We start from the raw sequence: 15,574 nt of genomic DNA, 5'->3' as shown, positions 1-15,574 counted from the left end.
TTTTTAGTAGAGACAGGGTTTTGCCATGTTGGCCAGGCTGGTCTTGAACTCCTGACCTCAAATGACCCACCCACCTCGGCTTCTGAAAGTGCTGAAATTATAGGCATGAGCCACCGTGCCCAGCCTCGGAATCATTTTTGAAAGTTGCATGGTGTCTCATCCAGGCAAGGGTGCAGAGCATGTGCTGTGGCTGTGAAGTTCCAATGTGGCTTTCAGGGTTGTCAGCCCCTTCCTCACCACTCCCTACTCTGAGGATTGTCTGTAGGGACTCTTCAACCCTGGGTTGACTTTGGGTTTCCAGCAAACCGAATCCATTGTTATGGTAGCTATCCGCTGTGTCCTTTCACTCCTGCCTGTACCCAGTCCCACCCCAGACTTTTCCAAGGAGAACAATATATGCATCATTAGTTTTTTGGATTATCTTTCTTTTATTTCATTCCTCTGTGAATGAGAGCATCTTTGGGACTGGTTTTCTATGGTATCAGCTCCTCAGGCTCTGTCTTGGGTTCAGGGAAGGCAAGGAAGAGGAGAGACAGTCACACACCACAGCAGGGCATGCTATATGGGCCTTGGCAGTTGTCTGGGAAAAGGGTATCTGGAGAAGTATCTCAGTTTCTTATTTCTAGAATGCATTGCCACAAACACTGTGGCCTAAAACAATACAATTACATTTTTTTTTTTTTTTTTGAGACTGAGTCTTGCTGTCACCCAGGCGGAGTGCAGTGGTACAATCTTGGCTCACTGCAACCTCTGCCTCCTGGGCTCCAGTGAGTCTCCTGCTTCAGCCTCTTGAGTAGCTGGCATTACAGATGTGCACCACCATGCCCAGCTAATTTTTGTTTTTTTAGTAGAGATGGGGTTTCACCATGTTGCCCAGGCTGGTCTCGAACTCCTAGGCTCAAGTGATCCACCCGCCTCAGCCACCCAAAGTGCTGGGATTACAGACATGAGCCACCATACCTGGCCCAGTTTTAAAAATCTTACAGTTCTGGAGGTCAAGAGTCCTAAAATGAGTCTCACTCGGCTAAAGTCAAGGTGTTAGCAGGGCTGCTTTCTTCGGGAGGCTCTAGCGGAGAATCATTGTGTTGCTTTTTCAGCTTCTACAGGCCACCTACGTGCTTTGGCCGGTGACCTTGAACCACTCTGACCTCACTTCCATTCCATCATCACATCTCCCCGTGCTAATTCTCATCTTCCTGCCTCCCTCTTATAAAGATCCCTGTGATTATTTATAAGAAATCTAAGGCCGGGCGCGGTGGCTCACGCCTGTAATCCCAGCACTTTGGGAGGCCGAGGCGGGTGGATCACGAGATCAAGAGATCAAGACCATCCTGGTCAACATGGTGAAACCCTGTCTCTACTAAAAATACAAAACATTAGCTGGGCATGGTGGCGCGTGCCTGTAATCCCAGCTACTCAGGAGGCTGAGGCAGGAGAATTGCCTGAACCCAGGAGGCGGAGGCTGCGGTGAGCCGAGATCGCGCCATTGCACTCCAGCCTGGGTAACAAGAGCGAAACTCCGACTCAAAAAAAAAAAAAAAAAAGAAAGAAATCTGGGCTTACCTCTGCATCTCAAAATTCTGTCCAGAAAATCCCTTTTGCCTTGTAAAGTCACACAGTCACAGGTTCCAGATATTAGGCCATGAACATCTTTGGAGGCCGTTGTTCAACTGACGCCAAGAATTCAACAATGCTTTCCTTGGTGGAGAACAACCACTCTGCGTGGTTCAAGACCCACAGGCGCTCTCCGGCCTTATAAAAAAAAAAAAAGAAAAAATATTTTTTTTAAATTTAAGAATTCAGAAATGCACCATCTTTGGTTCCAACAAGGATTGGCTGGCACCCAGGACCCTCTCACATTGCCATCTTTTTATCTCCCCAGGACAAGAAGGACTTTATAGACATGCGGGTGAAGCGGCTTCTGAAGGCGGGTGTCATCTCTGCACTGGCTTGCATGGTGAAAGCAGATAGTGCCATCCTCACTGATCAGACCAAGGAGCTGCTGGCCAGGTGGGGCTGCAGTGGGCCAAGGCTTGGAGCTAGGACGGGGGGCTGAGGAGCCTGGAGTGCAGCACACTGGGCAGGGAGATAGAAATGGTGGAGGCCTCATCGATGATAGACTGGACAGGGAAAATGTGGCACATATACACCATGGAATATTATGCAGCCATCAAAAACGATGAGTTCGTGTCCTTTGCAGGGACATGGATGAACCTGGAAACCATCATTCTCAGCAAACTGACACAAAAGCAGAAAATCAAACACCGCATGTTCTCACTCATAGGCGGGTGTTGAACAATGAGAACACATGGACACAGGGAGGGGAGCATCACACACTGGGGTCTGTAGGGGGAAATAGGGGAGGGACAGCGGGGGGTGGGGAGTTGGGGAGAGATAGCATGGGGAGAAATGCCAGATATAGGTGATGGGGAGGAAGGCAGCAAATCACACTGCCACATGTGTACCTATGCAACAATCTTGCATGTTCTTCACATGTACCCCAAAACCTAAAATGCAATTTAAAAAAAGAAAGAAATGGTGGGGGCCTAAATAAGGAGATAAGCTATTGGGAAAGCCTGGAGAAAGGCCTGAGGGGATCAGCATTGAAAGGGACCGGGGGTGGTGGCTCATGCCTGTAATCCCAGAGCTTTGGGAGGCCGAGGTGGGAGGATTGGTTGAGCTCAGGAATTCAAGACTAGCTGGGCAACATAGGAAGACCCCATCTGTACAAAAAAATTTAAATTAGCCAGGCATGGTGGTGTGCACCTGTATTCCCAGCTACTTGGAAGGCTGAGGCAGGAGGATCACCTGAGCCCAGGAATTCAAGGTTGCAGTGAATGATGATGGTGCCACTGCACCCCAGCCTGGGTAACAGGGCAAGACCCTGCCTTTATACAAAAAAAGAAGGAAGAAGGAAAGAGAGAAAGGAAGGAAGGAAGGAGAGAGAAAGAAGGAAAGAAAGAAAAAGAATGAAGGAAAGAGAGAGAAGGAAAGGGACAGGAAAGGAGAAGAAAGAAAAAAAAAGAAAAGAAAGAAAGAAAGAAAAGAAGAAGGAAAAAAAAGAAAAGAAAAAGAGAAAAGAAGGAAGGAAGAAAGAAGAAAAAGAGAGAGGGAGGGAAGGAGAAGGAAAGAAAGAAGAAAAGAAGGAAGGAAGAGAAGTGACATGGTGGGCAGGCCATCACAGGTGGAAGTTTGCATCAGGAGAAAGGAGGCCACTGTTCCTTCTTGTTCCCTTGTTCCAGAGATTAAAGGCACAGTCTCTGTGCAGCCTGGTCAGGGAGGCAGACAACATCACAGCTACCGTTTGATGAAATGGGTGCCATGATGCGGGAAGCACAAAGGGCTGGCTGGAGCACAAGCAGTGGCCCGCAGCCAGCCAGACTGGAGGGGAGGTGGGCGGGCAGCTGGGAGGGCCTCCTGGGAGATGTGACAATCAATCAAGCTCTGAAGGAGGAAAGGAACCGCCTAAATGCAGGAGGGGGGGGTTCCAGGCAGAGAGAATAGCATCTGCAAAGACACAGGGTGGAGAGATAATGAGTGAATTTGGGGTTCTCCTGCAATATGTCTTGGGCAGGGAGTGCACAGCTGCTCTTTGCAGCCTCACTTGGTCCCCCTTCCTTCCCAGCCAGTTACTTCCATGGCGTCATCTTCCCAAGGCTGATTCTGAAGCACAGGCACACAAGGCACACAAGCGGCACTTACCATGGTCTCCCTTTTCATCGCAGGGTTTCACTGGCTCCGACTGGCTGGCCTGCTGCTGCTGCTGCCTGGGAAGGTGTGTCGGTGCATTAAATGTTCTCCTGTCTTCTTGGTCCCACAGGGTATTCCTGGCACTGTGTGACAACCCAAAGGACCGAGGCACCATTGTGGCTCAAGGTGGTGGCAAGGTAACTGGGAAGGACATGGTCCTTGCCATCCTCGGAGGTGCCTGTGTGCATGCTCTTTGCCCATGAACAATGTATCCTCTGCCCCAACTCAACCTCCTAGAATATGGCCGCCAGTTATCTTTGCTGTCTGTGCTCATAGCCCCAAGCCAATTTCTGCTTGACATTATGCTATCATAGTATGTATTTTGGAATCTCATCCATCCTCCTTGCTATTGGAAAGAGGCACCGTGCAAAGATAGAGACCCTGGACTTTGATGTAGAAGAGTTGGAGTTGAGCTCTTGCTTTTTCTCTTTTTGACTGCATAACCTTGGGCAAAATACATAATATCCCCGAGCCACAGCTTCTTCATCTATAAAACAGGGGAGAATCACACACTCACTTTGCAGGCTCTCACAGAAATCAGAGAAAATATGGAAAGTATTTGTTCATGGTAGGTGCTCAATAGATGTCTGATGTTAAGATTGGGTTTGGCTGAAACCCCAGTCACTATTAAAAATACAAAAATTAGCTGGGCGTGGTGGCACGCACCTGTAATCTCAGCTACCTATGGACCTGAGGTAGGAGAATCGCTTGAACCCGGGAGGCAGAGGTTGCAATGAGCCAAGATCACACCATTGTACTCCAGCCTTGGCAACAAGAGTGAAACTCCATCTCAAAAAAGCAAAGCAAAACAAACAAACAAAAAGATTGGGTTTGGCTTAGGCAGAAAGTAAAAAATTTGCTGATTGAATTATTTTTTTTTTCAGAAGCTGAAGGAACATTTAGGTGGGTGGGAGGAAGTGGGGCAGAGACCTGGATGTGCACTGAGAACTGAGGGGAGTGAATATGTGATGAAGTATTTAATTGTTTTCCATGATGTGCAAGGGCTGATTATGCGGCAGAGTCTTCCTGGGCCTCTGATGGGAGAGACAGACAGCAGCTGGGGCAGGAGGACAGGTGGGAGGCCATTGGATGTCCGTGAGTAAGTAGTGACCTTGTCCTTTCTTGCAGGCCCTGATTCCCCTGGCTTTGGAGGGCACAGATGTGGGCAAGGTGAAGGCAGCCCATGCTCTAGCGAAGATCGCTGCTGTCTCCAATCCGGACATTGCTTTTCCCGGGGAGCGGGTAGGTGTTTGGGTGGATGGGATAGGGCAATCAGAGGGTCTCCCCTGCTCCTAGAGGCCTTTCCCCCTGTCACCTTACCTCCATCCTGGGAGAAGGGCATGGTGCTGTCACAGGGAGGGTGATACATTGGAGACACTTGGATTCCAGGCCTGGTTCTGCCTCTGACAAACATGATTGCCCTCTCCAAAATTCAGTTATCCTAACTGTAAAGAAAATAATCCCACCTCTCAGGATCATTGTGAGAATTAAATCAGACAATGTATGGGAAAGTGCTTTGGAAACTTTATAAATGTAAGACACTCAAGTTCCCACCTGACCAAACCCTTGACCCCTCCCCAACAGGTGTATGAGGTGGTGCGGCCCCTCGTGAGTCTCTTGGACACACAGAGGGATGGGCTTCAGAACTATGAGGCTCTCCTAGGCCTCACCAACCTGTCTGGGCGGAGCGACAAACTCCGGTGAGTGTGGCAGGGGTGGAGAGGGGCAGGTCAAAAGTGCTTGGTCAAAATTTCACATAATGTGCTAAGAATGCTCTCCTCTGAAGACAGCATCAAAGACGAGGGGAGGGATTGGAGTTAGCACTTAGTAAACCATACAGCGAATACACCAAAGCCAAAGGATGCTGTATGGCACTTCCTCCCCTCTCCTCCCCTCTCCTCCCCTCTCCTCCCCTCTCCTCCCCTCTCCTCCCCTCTCCTCCCCTCTCCTCCCCTCTCCTCCCCTCTCCTCCCCTCTCCTCCCCCTCCTCTCCTCTCCTCCCCTCCCCTCCCCTCCCCTCCCCTCCCTTCTCTCTTCTTTTCTTTCTTTTTTTCTCTTGAGACCGAGTCTCACTCAATCGTCCAGGCTGGAGTGCAATGGCACCATCTTGGCTCACTGCAACCTCCGCCTCCTGGGCTCAAGATATTCTCCTGCTTCAGCCTCTCAAGTAGCTGGGACTACAGAAGCGTGCCACCATACCCAGCAGCTAATTTTTGCATTTTTAGTAGAGACAGGGTTTCCCCATGTTGGTCAAGCTTGTCTCGAACCCCTGACCTCACGTGATCCGCCTGCCTTGGTCTCCCAAAGTGCTGGAATTACAGGTGTGAGCCACTGCACCTGGCCGGCACTTCTTTCTAAAGTAGTAAAAAATATCTCCAGGTGGATAGTGGGATAAAATGTATTCCTCTGTGGAAGCAGGAGTATGTCAGCATGTATTGGGTTGGGATTCGATTCGTTTGGTTGCCAGTAGCAGAAAACTCAACTATAACAGGTCTGAGTGTAAAGGAAATTTGTTGGCTTGTGTAAATAAAAAGTCTAGGGTAGGCAGATTCAGGTGTGGCTTGACGCAGGGCTTACAAAGCTGCCTTGGTTTCCCGTTCTCTCTGTCTCGCCTCTCCTTTCTGTATTGTTTTAATTCTCAACGGACTTTTCTGCTCTCTCGCAGTTATAAGGGCAGCTCTGGCTTCACATTTTCTTGGATCCACATTCAGGATGAAAAAGAGAGAGAGAGAGAGAGAATTTCTTTACTCCAACAATAGTACAGAGGCTCTCCAGTTGGGCGACATCCAGAACCCACTGCTGTGGCCAGGATGCCATGCTACACCATTTAGTTTAGGCCCATGGTGCCCGTCCTAGAGCTGGCGGCAGTCTGATGCCGCATAAAACATGCTGGCTGAGGATGTGGGAATGGAAGACTGGTCTCTGGGTGGCCAGAAAACTCCTATGGCCACTGCAGAAGACTCAAGGGCCTTTCTTCCTCCACCCTCCCACCTAGGCAGAAGATCTTTAAGGAGAGGGCCTTGCCAGACATCGAGAACTACATGTTTGAGAATCATGACCAGCTGCGGCAGGCGGCCACCGAGTGCATGTGCAACATGGTGCTTAACAAGGAGGTGAGGCGGTGGCGCAGGACGGAGACCAGGCGTGATCACGGCCCGGAGAGGCAGGGCAGGGCCGGGGCCTGGGGTGAGATCGGGGGCTGTTAGAATGGCATCAAGGTAGTGTCTTGGACAGAAAATCCAGGAATCCCTAAATCTTTCCTAGATTACAGCCCCCTCCCTGTAGGGGCCCTGAGAGAAAGATATGCATAAAGGAAAAAACACAAAGCTGGGGCCTAAGTAACCTTGAAACAAAGCAGGATCTGAGACCAGGGCCTCTCAGAGGTTGAGGAAGACTAGACCACTTGCATTTATGGAAGCTCCATGTACATAACAAAATGAAGAAATGCCAAATGCAGTTATCAACCATTTTAGGATGTTTTAAATGTCTGCAGTTAATGAACTACCACTGTTCCCATAGAAATTGCAGTGCAGTATAACTGTGCTCATCACAGAATAATTATAGGGTTTATAAAAATAAAATGCATTCCGAACATGCTGTAGGCCTCATGGTCCAGTCATGGGACAAATGATACTCATCTGGTGAATGTCTTCTTCTTCCCATCCTGTCTGAGTATTGCTGTGTCTGTAGGTATTATCCTATCAGAGATAACAGCAGGGTCTAAATTTAAGGCCCTTCATTAACAGGAGGGCCAAGCCAAATGTCCCTCCTGGGCCCCCACATAGGAGCTAGTGTGAGACCCAGTCTGTTTACCCTCAACACCTGAACCTTAGATCGTCTCACTGTTATAGGGGGAAAATATAACCCATTAAAGCCATTAAAGGCCAGGTGTGGTGGCTCAAACCTGTAATCCCAACACTGGGAGGCCAAGGCAAGCAGGTCACTTGAAGTCAGAAATTTGAGACAAGCCTGGCCAACATGGCAAAACCCTGTCTCTACTAAACATATAAAAATTAGCCAGGCATGGTGGTGAGTGCTTGTAGTCCCAGCTACTCAGGAGGCTGAGACATGAGAATCGCTTGAACCCAGGAGGCAGAGGTTACAGTGAGCCAAGATCGTGCCACTAGACTCCAGCTGGGCAACAAAGTGAGACTTTATCTCAAAAAAAAAAAGAAGAAAAAAAAGCCTTTTAACGTCAGGAGGAATAAAACTACCAGGATCTACCAGGGAGTTGGTCTGATGCTGAGCTGGGGGTCTGGCGGCCATTAGGGTGAAAAAGAATGTGTCCAAGGAGGTGGGCAGGGAGACTGGGAGGTTGAGGGAGGAAATGGGAGGAGGGAGGCAACCTCTTTCCTGTGGGAGCACTGGCTGCTCCAACAACCCAAGTCAAAATGTACAGTGGTCCCAGTAGGATAGAAGTTCATTTCTTGCTCACCATGTCAAAGACCTATTTGAGTTGGGTGGCTCACTTCCAAGCTGACTCAGGGATCCAGGCTTCTTTGATCAACAAGAAGTGTCTCCTCCTCTGCCACGTTGGGAGTGGATTCCATTCTGATGGTGAATAGGGAGACAGACGGAGGGAGAGGTGGCTGAAAGTGACACACATCACTTCCGTTCATGTTCCACTGTTGAGAACTAGGCCACCACCACCTCGAGATGTGAGAAATGGGGGAATGTAGACCATGGAAGGGCAGCTGCTTCCCAGAAACAACTATGTTCCATGAGAGGGGGCCGTGCTGACCTCTCTGATATATGATGACCTCTGCCATATTCTCACCTCTGATGACCACTACTCCAGCTTCAGGGAGTTGTAGGTAGAGAGTCACACCTGGGAAGCTGTGATTTTGGTCCCCTTTTGGAGTTCCACCTCTAGGACACCTGGCCCAATAAAACACTCTGAAACTTGACCACCTAGATTTTACAGTAGTGCAGAGGGGTGGTTGTGAGATGCTGTGTGGGCTTAATACCTCTCTGAGACATGTCAGGCTACCGGCCCCCAGGAAGCTCTTCTGGTTTTCAGGTCCTTGGGAGCCTCATCCCGCACCTGGTGGAGACAGCACAGTAGCTTTCTAATGCCAAGAAAACCACCTAATTGTCTCCTGCTTCTGTCCCAGTCCCTGCAAAATCATTTTATGGAAGATCCTGAAGGCCCATTCACTGTGGGAGAAACCTTCCAAGCTTCCCCAGAGGGATGGGAAATAGAGTTCCTCGGGCATCATCTTCCTTGCAGGAGTCTGTGCCTGCCTCCTTGCCCTGGTGTTTGAATGCAAACAGATGTGGTGAAGCACATTGGATGGAAAATTCTTTATTTTCTTTACTTGGAAGAATTTGTAGCCCCTTCATTCAATCAATGAGGGAAGGCTTCTTGAGGGAGGTAGCATGGGTCAGCTGCTTAACGGGAAACTGAAGAGATCTTGGGTCAGAGAACTTCAGATGCATCTTACCCTCTTCAGGCTGGGCAGATTGGGGACAGTTTTCTCGGAGCCATGTCCCTGCCTCCCACAGGTACAGGAAAGGTTCCTGGCTGACGGGAATGACCGGCTGAAGCTGGTGGTGCTGCTCTGTGGGGAGGATGATGGTAAGGTGCAGAATGCGGCTGCAGGGGCTCTGGCCATGCTGACGGCGGCACACAAGAAACTGTGCCTCAAGATGACTCAAGTGGTAAGTGCTGGCCCTGGGGGTAAGAAGGGCTGGGTGGGCCCTAGGGAATCTCCCTACCCCCAGACCACTCTGGATGATCCACTGGGGAGGCCAGCTCCTAAAGAAACCCCTTGCAGCCCCCAGGCATCTGTTCTTACTGCCTAAGGAGAGGAGGGTCTATCCCCTTCAGTGGCTTACATTCACTATTTGGCCATCCCAAGTGTGTTACCTCAGACCTTTCTGCTGGAGGTTCACCCATTGCCTTTAGTGGTGCATATACCTCACAGTTTAATGACAACACCAATGCTAACTACTGCCGTGGAGCTCCAGAGCTTCCCAAGAGAAGCATGGATGTGTTGGGATGCCATAAGGAGCTTGTGGTTTGGCAAAAAAGCTGCAGATTCTCTTAAGTGGGCATGATGACCAGCTCCTATGAGACTGTGGCCATTGCAGCAGGTGTAATGGAAGCGATATTTGTATGTCACAAATGTGGGAGTGCACAATGAAACTTTCCTTATTTCACCAAACTGAAGTTTGGGAGCACTCATCTCTCCTGATGGTAAAATATGTAGACACCTCAATTCAAAGGTGTTCATGTCTGGTTTAAAGGCAGGCTCTTTGAGATAGTCAGTTTAAGGTGTGTGTGTTTATGAGTGAGTGTGTTCTCTAAGTTCCAAGGTGGGTTACGTTGTCCTGGCATCTGGCCAGGGAGTCTCTGCTAAATGTGGCTCATCCTGCGTGGTCTTTGGACTTCAGCCTCTTTCCCTATGGCAAGCTTCTCAAAACTGTAACGTGTGTAAGAACCATCTGGGCAACTTATTAAAATGGTTTCTCCAGATGTTATGATTTAGTAGATTGAGTGTGGGATGCTAACAGCTTGGGGACCACACTTTGAAACCACTGCCCTAAAGCAGCTTCTGCTGGTGTCACTGGTCATACAACTCCCATTGCAGGTCCTCACAGGACCCTCTGTGCCTCCTTGCACTTACTGAGTGCCAGGTGTTGCCCTAAGTGTTTACCTTAATTAAGTCATTTAATTCTCCCAATCACCCTGTGAGGTAGAGATTATTATTATCATCATCCCTATTTTGCAGATGAGGAAACTGAGGTACAGAAAACCAACTAGCCCGAGGTCACGCAGCCTGATAGTTGGGAAGGGATTGGAACCCTTCGGGATTGCCAACCTGCTCTTAGCCACTTCTTCCTTCTTCCTTGCAGGGCTCAGAAATCTTGGCTGCATTTTTGTTCTGACATGGGGCCCCCTGGGGACTCTGTAAAGCTGCTCAGACTCATCTTTTGTGCCACCCATGGCCATGTTGGATGCTGGACATCTCTATAGTCTCATGTCATCTGGACTATGCCCTGGGCTATGCTTCCTGCCCTGGGATCCCATTCTTGTGGGGTTTCTATCACTGCTTCCTTTGACTCTCAGTGACTCATCCCAGGGAGCGATGGGCCCTAGACCCATTATCAATTACACTTCAGCATAGAAACTTTCCAGCACAGGACGGTACCACAGCTAGCTGAGCTTTCATGTTCTTTCCTTGGGATAGGACATTCAGTGTAGAGTTTACAAAAGTTGGGTTAGATGCTCAAAAGCCAAAAAATTTGCCTTTTCTTTCCCCTGTGTCTGTCTCCCCATGTGCCTGTGGAAAACCAGCCTTGCTAACAAATGCCAGGTGAGGGTATAGGTACAAAAAAGCCCAAGGGTAACAGGTACCTTTGGGTTGGTATCCTTTTTTTTTTTTCAAGACGGAGTCTTGTTCTGTCACCCAGGCTGGAGTGCAGTAGTGCAGTCTTGGCTTACTGCAACTCCACCTTTTGGGTTCAAGTGATTCTCTTGCCTCAGCCTCCCTAGTAGCTGGGATTACAGATGCAAGCCACCATACCCAGCAATTTTTGTAGTTTTAGTAGAGATGGGGTTTTACTATGTTGGCCAGGCTGGTCTTGAACTCCTGACCTAGTGATCCACCCGCCTTGGTCTCCCAAAGTGTTGGGATTGCAGGCATAAGCCACTGTGCTTGGCCTGGGTTGGTGTCTTAAATCATCACCTACTTAGTCTGTGTCCACTTCTACTTGTAGAGCACTTACTATGCTCCAGCCCCCATGCTAAGCCCTTTCCATGCATCATCTCATTAAATCACCACAACATTAGAGGTAGGCATAGAAGATGACAGATGAAGCCCCCTGAGGCTTAGAGAGGTTAAATAACTTAGCTGAGGTCATATAGTTGGTAAGTGGCTGAGCTGGGACCTGAACACTGGTGTCTCTGACTCCAAACCCCCATGCCGATGACTATTCTATTCTGCTGCCCCATGTGTATCTGTTGAATGATACAGGAGTCAGGCCTCCTGGTTCCATTCTCAGCATCATCTCTGTCTCCTGGGATGATCAGAGGGGTCTAGAGTCCTACCTTCCCATGAATAGTAGTTGGGTTGCTTCACAACTGGGAATGGAGGAAAAATGGAAGTGAGGATGCATTTAAGACTCATATGTTGATTCCAGTTAAAGTCAGGGCTGGGGGAGAGCATGTCTGCATGCCTGGAGCTCATGTCTCAAAGGGCACCTGGTTTGGCAGCAACATGCTAAACACCCTGGGCACTGCCCATGTGCCCAGGGTGTGAATCCTTTTGAACACTCTGCATTCCTGTTCTTCTCAGGCTTGCAGTGGGTCTGGTCCTTGCTTCTTAAGCTGCTTAAGAAATAAATTGATGTGGGAATATGAATCTTCTACTATTTTCAGATGTGTAGTCATAGCCAAGTTATGGTGATTCCTTTAATCTTTTTGTTTTAGTTCATTTTCTACTGCTATAACAGAATACCTGAGACTAGGTAATTTATAAAGAAAAGAGGTTTATTTTGGCTCACAGCTTAGGAGGCTGGGAAGTCCAAGGTCAGACAACCTTACCTGATTTGCTTCTGGTGAGGGTCTTGCGCTGTGTCATATCATGGTTTAGAAGCAGAAGGAGAAGTGGGTGTATGTGAAAAGGCTAAAACACAAGAAGTGGCAGTTGGGGCCATGAGCAGCTCTCACGGTTACTAACCTAGTCCCTCAAAGGCAAGAACTCACTGCTGCAAGAATTAACACATTCCTGTGGCAGCAGCATTAATTCCTCTTAATGACCTAATCACCTCTTAAAGGCCCCACCTCCCAAGATTGCCACACCAGGGACCACATTTCTAACACATGAACTCTGGGGACACACTCAAACCTAGCACCTTCCTTGCCTTTTTCCCTAACTCCAGACAACCCAGTGGTTGGAGATCCTCCAGCGGCTTTGCCTGCACGACCAGCTGTCTGTCCAACACCGGGGTCTGGTCATCGCCTACAACCTGCTAGCAGCCGATGCTGAGCTGGCCAAGAAGCTGGTGGAGAGTGAGCTGCTGGAGATCCTGACTGTGGTGGGCAAGCAGGAGCCAGATGAGAAGGCAGAAGTGGTCCAGGTGGCCCGAGAATGTCTCATTAAGTGCATGGATTATGGCTTCATTAAACCAGTGTCTTAGACAGGGACCCTCAGGGATGCTGGGAGTGGTTCTGTACTGTGCAGGATCTTGGGTTGGGTTCTCCTGGAGTGTCAGGTCATCTAAGGATCATAGCAGTGATAATGAAGTCTCAATATAAAGGAAAGACTTGACTGTTCCCTGAGTTGTGAATCTTCTCCTTTGTCCTGACAGAGTTTGGATGTTTCACTCTCTTGCTTCCTGTCTCCTTACATTTTTCATGTTCCAGAAATTCCCAGAGTAATTTTCATCCATGATTAGAACACAGGCTGGATCATTCTTTCTGTACCCATTCTGAAGGCCAGATCATAGGTTGAAATTCTTTACATTTTGGAAAATGGATTTTGTGGCAAGGTAGGAACTAACAGGTGTGTGAATATAAATGTTAATGCTGTTGTATTTGGATGCTGATCTGTGCCAGTTTTCATGACCTCTCTCCCACACTGTTTGAATCAGGCTGCTCAGAACTGTGTGTTTCACCTACAGTTCTCTGTCCCAGTCCCACTCCCATTCACATCACTCCACTGTGATGAAAACAGTTTATGTTCGACAGTGTGACGTGACCTCTGCAATTTGCCTGAGAATGTCTTCCAAGCAAGACAGACATAATGCATACAATTAAGATCAATCCAAAGTACATCAAACAAAGCCTAAATAATTCACTGGCTCATATATCTTGACCATTCAGGGAAGGTCTGACATTGTTAGATCCAGAGGTTCGAATGTCATCGCCGTGGATGTGTCTTTTTCTCTCTCTCATTTCCCCTCCCCATATCTTGTCTCTTATTTATTGTAGGTTGATCTCATTCCCTGGCAGGCTCTCTCCCTGTGATAGCAAAGAGAGTCCCCCAGCAGCTCCAGGCTTACATAGTTGTTACTGTTCATTATGGATGAGAAAAGAGAAGAGCATTCTCAACAACCCAGCGAGGTTCCCAGGGATGACTCTGATATGTCTATGTCTCAGGTCACATTTCCGTCTATGAACCAATCATATTCAGGGATGGAATGTGAATTGGCCAGGCCTGGGTCATATATACAAGTCTAGGGTAAGAAGGAGCTTCATCCCTGTCTTATTGACATGGACTGATTAGGGGTATTAATGGAAGAGGTGTGCCACCACAAAAAAATGTACCCTGGGCAGATCGAAGAACATGTTCTGTATGTTAGGCTCGACCACAAAACAATGATACAAGTAATATGCTGTAGATCAGAACTCCTCTGTTAATACTACCTTTCTGTAATGGTTAAGGTAGCTAAGATCTAGTACTGTCACTCTGGTATGTCCCAGTTTTACCCACGTATTGAAGGGTCAACAGTTCTGATCTCAGCATTGGGTAAAGGGTGGGGCATTCAGATTTATGGTACTTGATAAAAACAATTTACAATGTTCTGGTATAATAAGTGTAAGTGTACATATGCCTGGGGCATTAGCTAGAAAAGGGAAAGACTATCAGAAAGTTGCACCGCTGCGGTATGGGCCAAATCCAACATAATGCCTGCTGTACCCCTAGAGAACTAAAACCTTAGTTTCTCAGATCTTTTCTGCACTAACGATCTTTACATACAGCCCACATTTTGCTAACTTTTGCATGGGCTTGTTTCACAGCAGGAAACTATACTCATCATACCCTTATTCTGATAGAGAATGATAACACTCAAAAGGGCATGGCTCTTCTGAAAATATATACAACATTTATTATCAATAAATGGCATGATTTGACCACGCTCAAATTCTTTTATTCTCTCATCATATGTGGGATTGAGTGGGTGTATTTAGCTCCTTTAAAGAACACTCTTTCAGACATAGGGCCACATTCTTACTCATTTTGACTCTCATGAGGCTACTTCTGCCAGGGGCATTCAGGGCCAGTTAGATAAATCTCATTTCGTTTGTATTGGAGAGACCTTATTTTTTTTTTTTTTTAGAGATGAGGTCTTGCTCTGTCACCTAGGCTCACGTGCAGTGGTGCAATCATGGCTCACTGCAGCCTCGGTCTCCTGGACTCCGTGATCTTTCTGCCTCAGCCTCCTAAATAGCTGGGACTACAGGCACATACCACCACCCCCAGCTAATTAAAAATAATTTTTTTGTAGAGACGGGGTCTCACTATATTGCCCAGGATGGGAGACCATATTCTTTAACATGAATATTCTGTAAATAGTCCAGGAAGATCCAGAGGAAAGCTGAATTCCTTCACCTGATTTTTGCCACTGGGCTGCCTCTCATTGTCTGGCTAAGTCTTCACGGGAGGCCTTTAAGAAAAGCTGTGACAAATATCTTTGTTTCCCCCTGCCTAGATTACATAAATATTGGCTTTTCCAGCCTAGACTCATAGTCATCATTGCTTATAAGAGGGCTCTTCTTTGCAGATTTCCATTTCTTTTCATCTGTGCCTTCAAACAGGCCGATGCTAGCCTGAGATCATCTCTTTATTGAGGTAGCTTGCTCAAAACCAGCAAGGAACAGCCAATACCTGCCAACTTTCTAGGTTTTTCCAACCTACTCTCTTACAGAAAGTCTATGAATACCTTAGAGGGATGTTTCTTAGTTTCCCAACATATCATGGGAAAATCAATCATTTTTATCATTATTTTTAACTCAAGTATGCTGTTATCAGAGAACTTGGTCTGTATATTAATCCTCTGCCATTTGAGGAGCATACACTTTTTTTTTTTTTTTTTT

The 15,574-nt window shown here is 47.8% G+C and overlaps 1 protein-coding gene across 4 annotated transcripts in view; it reads left to right on the top strand.

Annotated features, from left to right (window-relative positions):
* UNC45B (unc-45 myosin chaperone B) overlaps nt 1-14,616 on the top strand; it is a 40,183-nt gene extending 25,567 nt beyond the window's left edge. For all 4 annotated transcript variants that reach the window (XM_032280877.1, XM_032280875.1, XM_032280876.1 and 1 more), the window contains exons 14-20: nt 1,883-2,010; nt 3,821-3,887; nt 4,879-4,992; nt 5,335-5,450; nt 6,746-6,863; nt 9,256-9,411; nt 12,637-14,616. In XM_032280877.1, the coding sequence (XP_032136768.1) occupies nt 1,883-2,010; nt 3,821-3,887; nt 4,879-4,992; nt 5,335-5,450; nt 6,746-6,863; nt 9,256-9,411; nt 12,637-12,894 (957 nt within the window). In that variant the 3' untranslated portion in view covers nt 12,895-14,616. The remainder of the gene's footprint in view (nt 1-1,882; nt 2,011-3,820; nt 3,888-4,878; nt 4,993-5,334; nt 5,451-6,745; nt 6,864-9,255; nt 9,412-12,636) is intronic.
* The last annotated feature ends 958 nt before the right edge of the window (nt 14,617-15,574 follow it).

This window comes from Sapajus apella, unplaced genomic scaffold, assembly GCF_009761245.1.
Source record: "Sapajus apella isolate SASKATOON/1434 unplaced genomic scaffold, GSC_monkey_1.0 scaffold12, whole genome shotgun sequence".
NCBI classification, from domain to species: domain Eukaryota; kingdom Metazoa; phylum Chordata; class Mammalia; order Primates; family Cebidae; genus Sapajus; species Sapajus apella.
The sequence above is the reverse complement of the archived record's forward strand: the minus strand, read 5'-3'. Positions and strand labels throughout refer to the sequence as shown.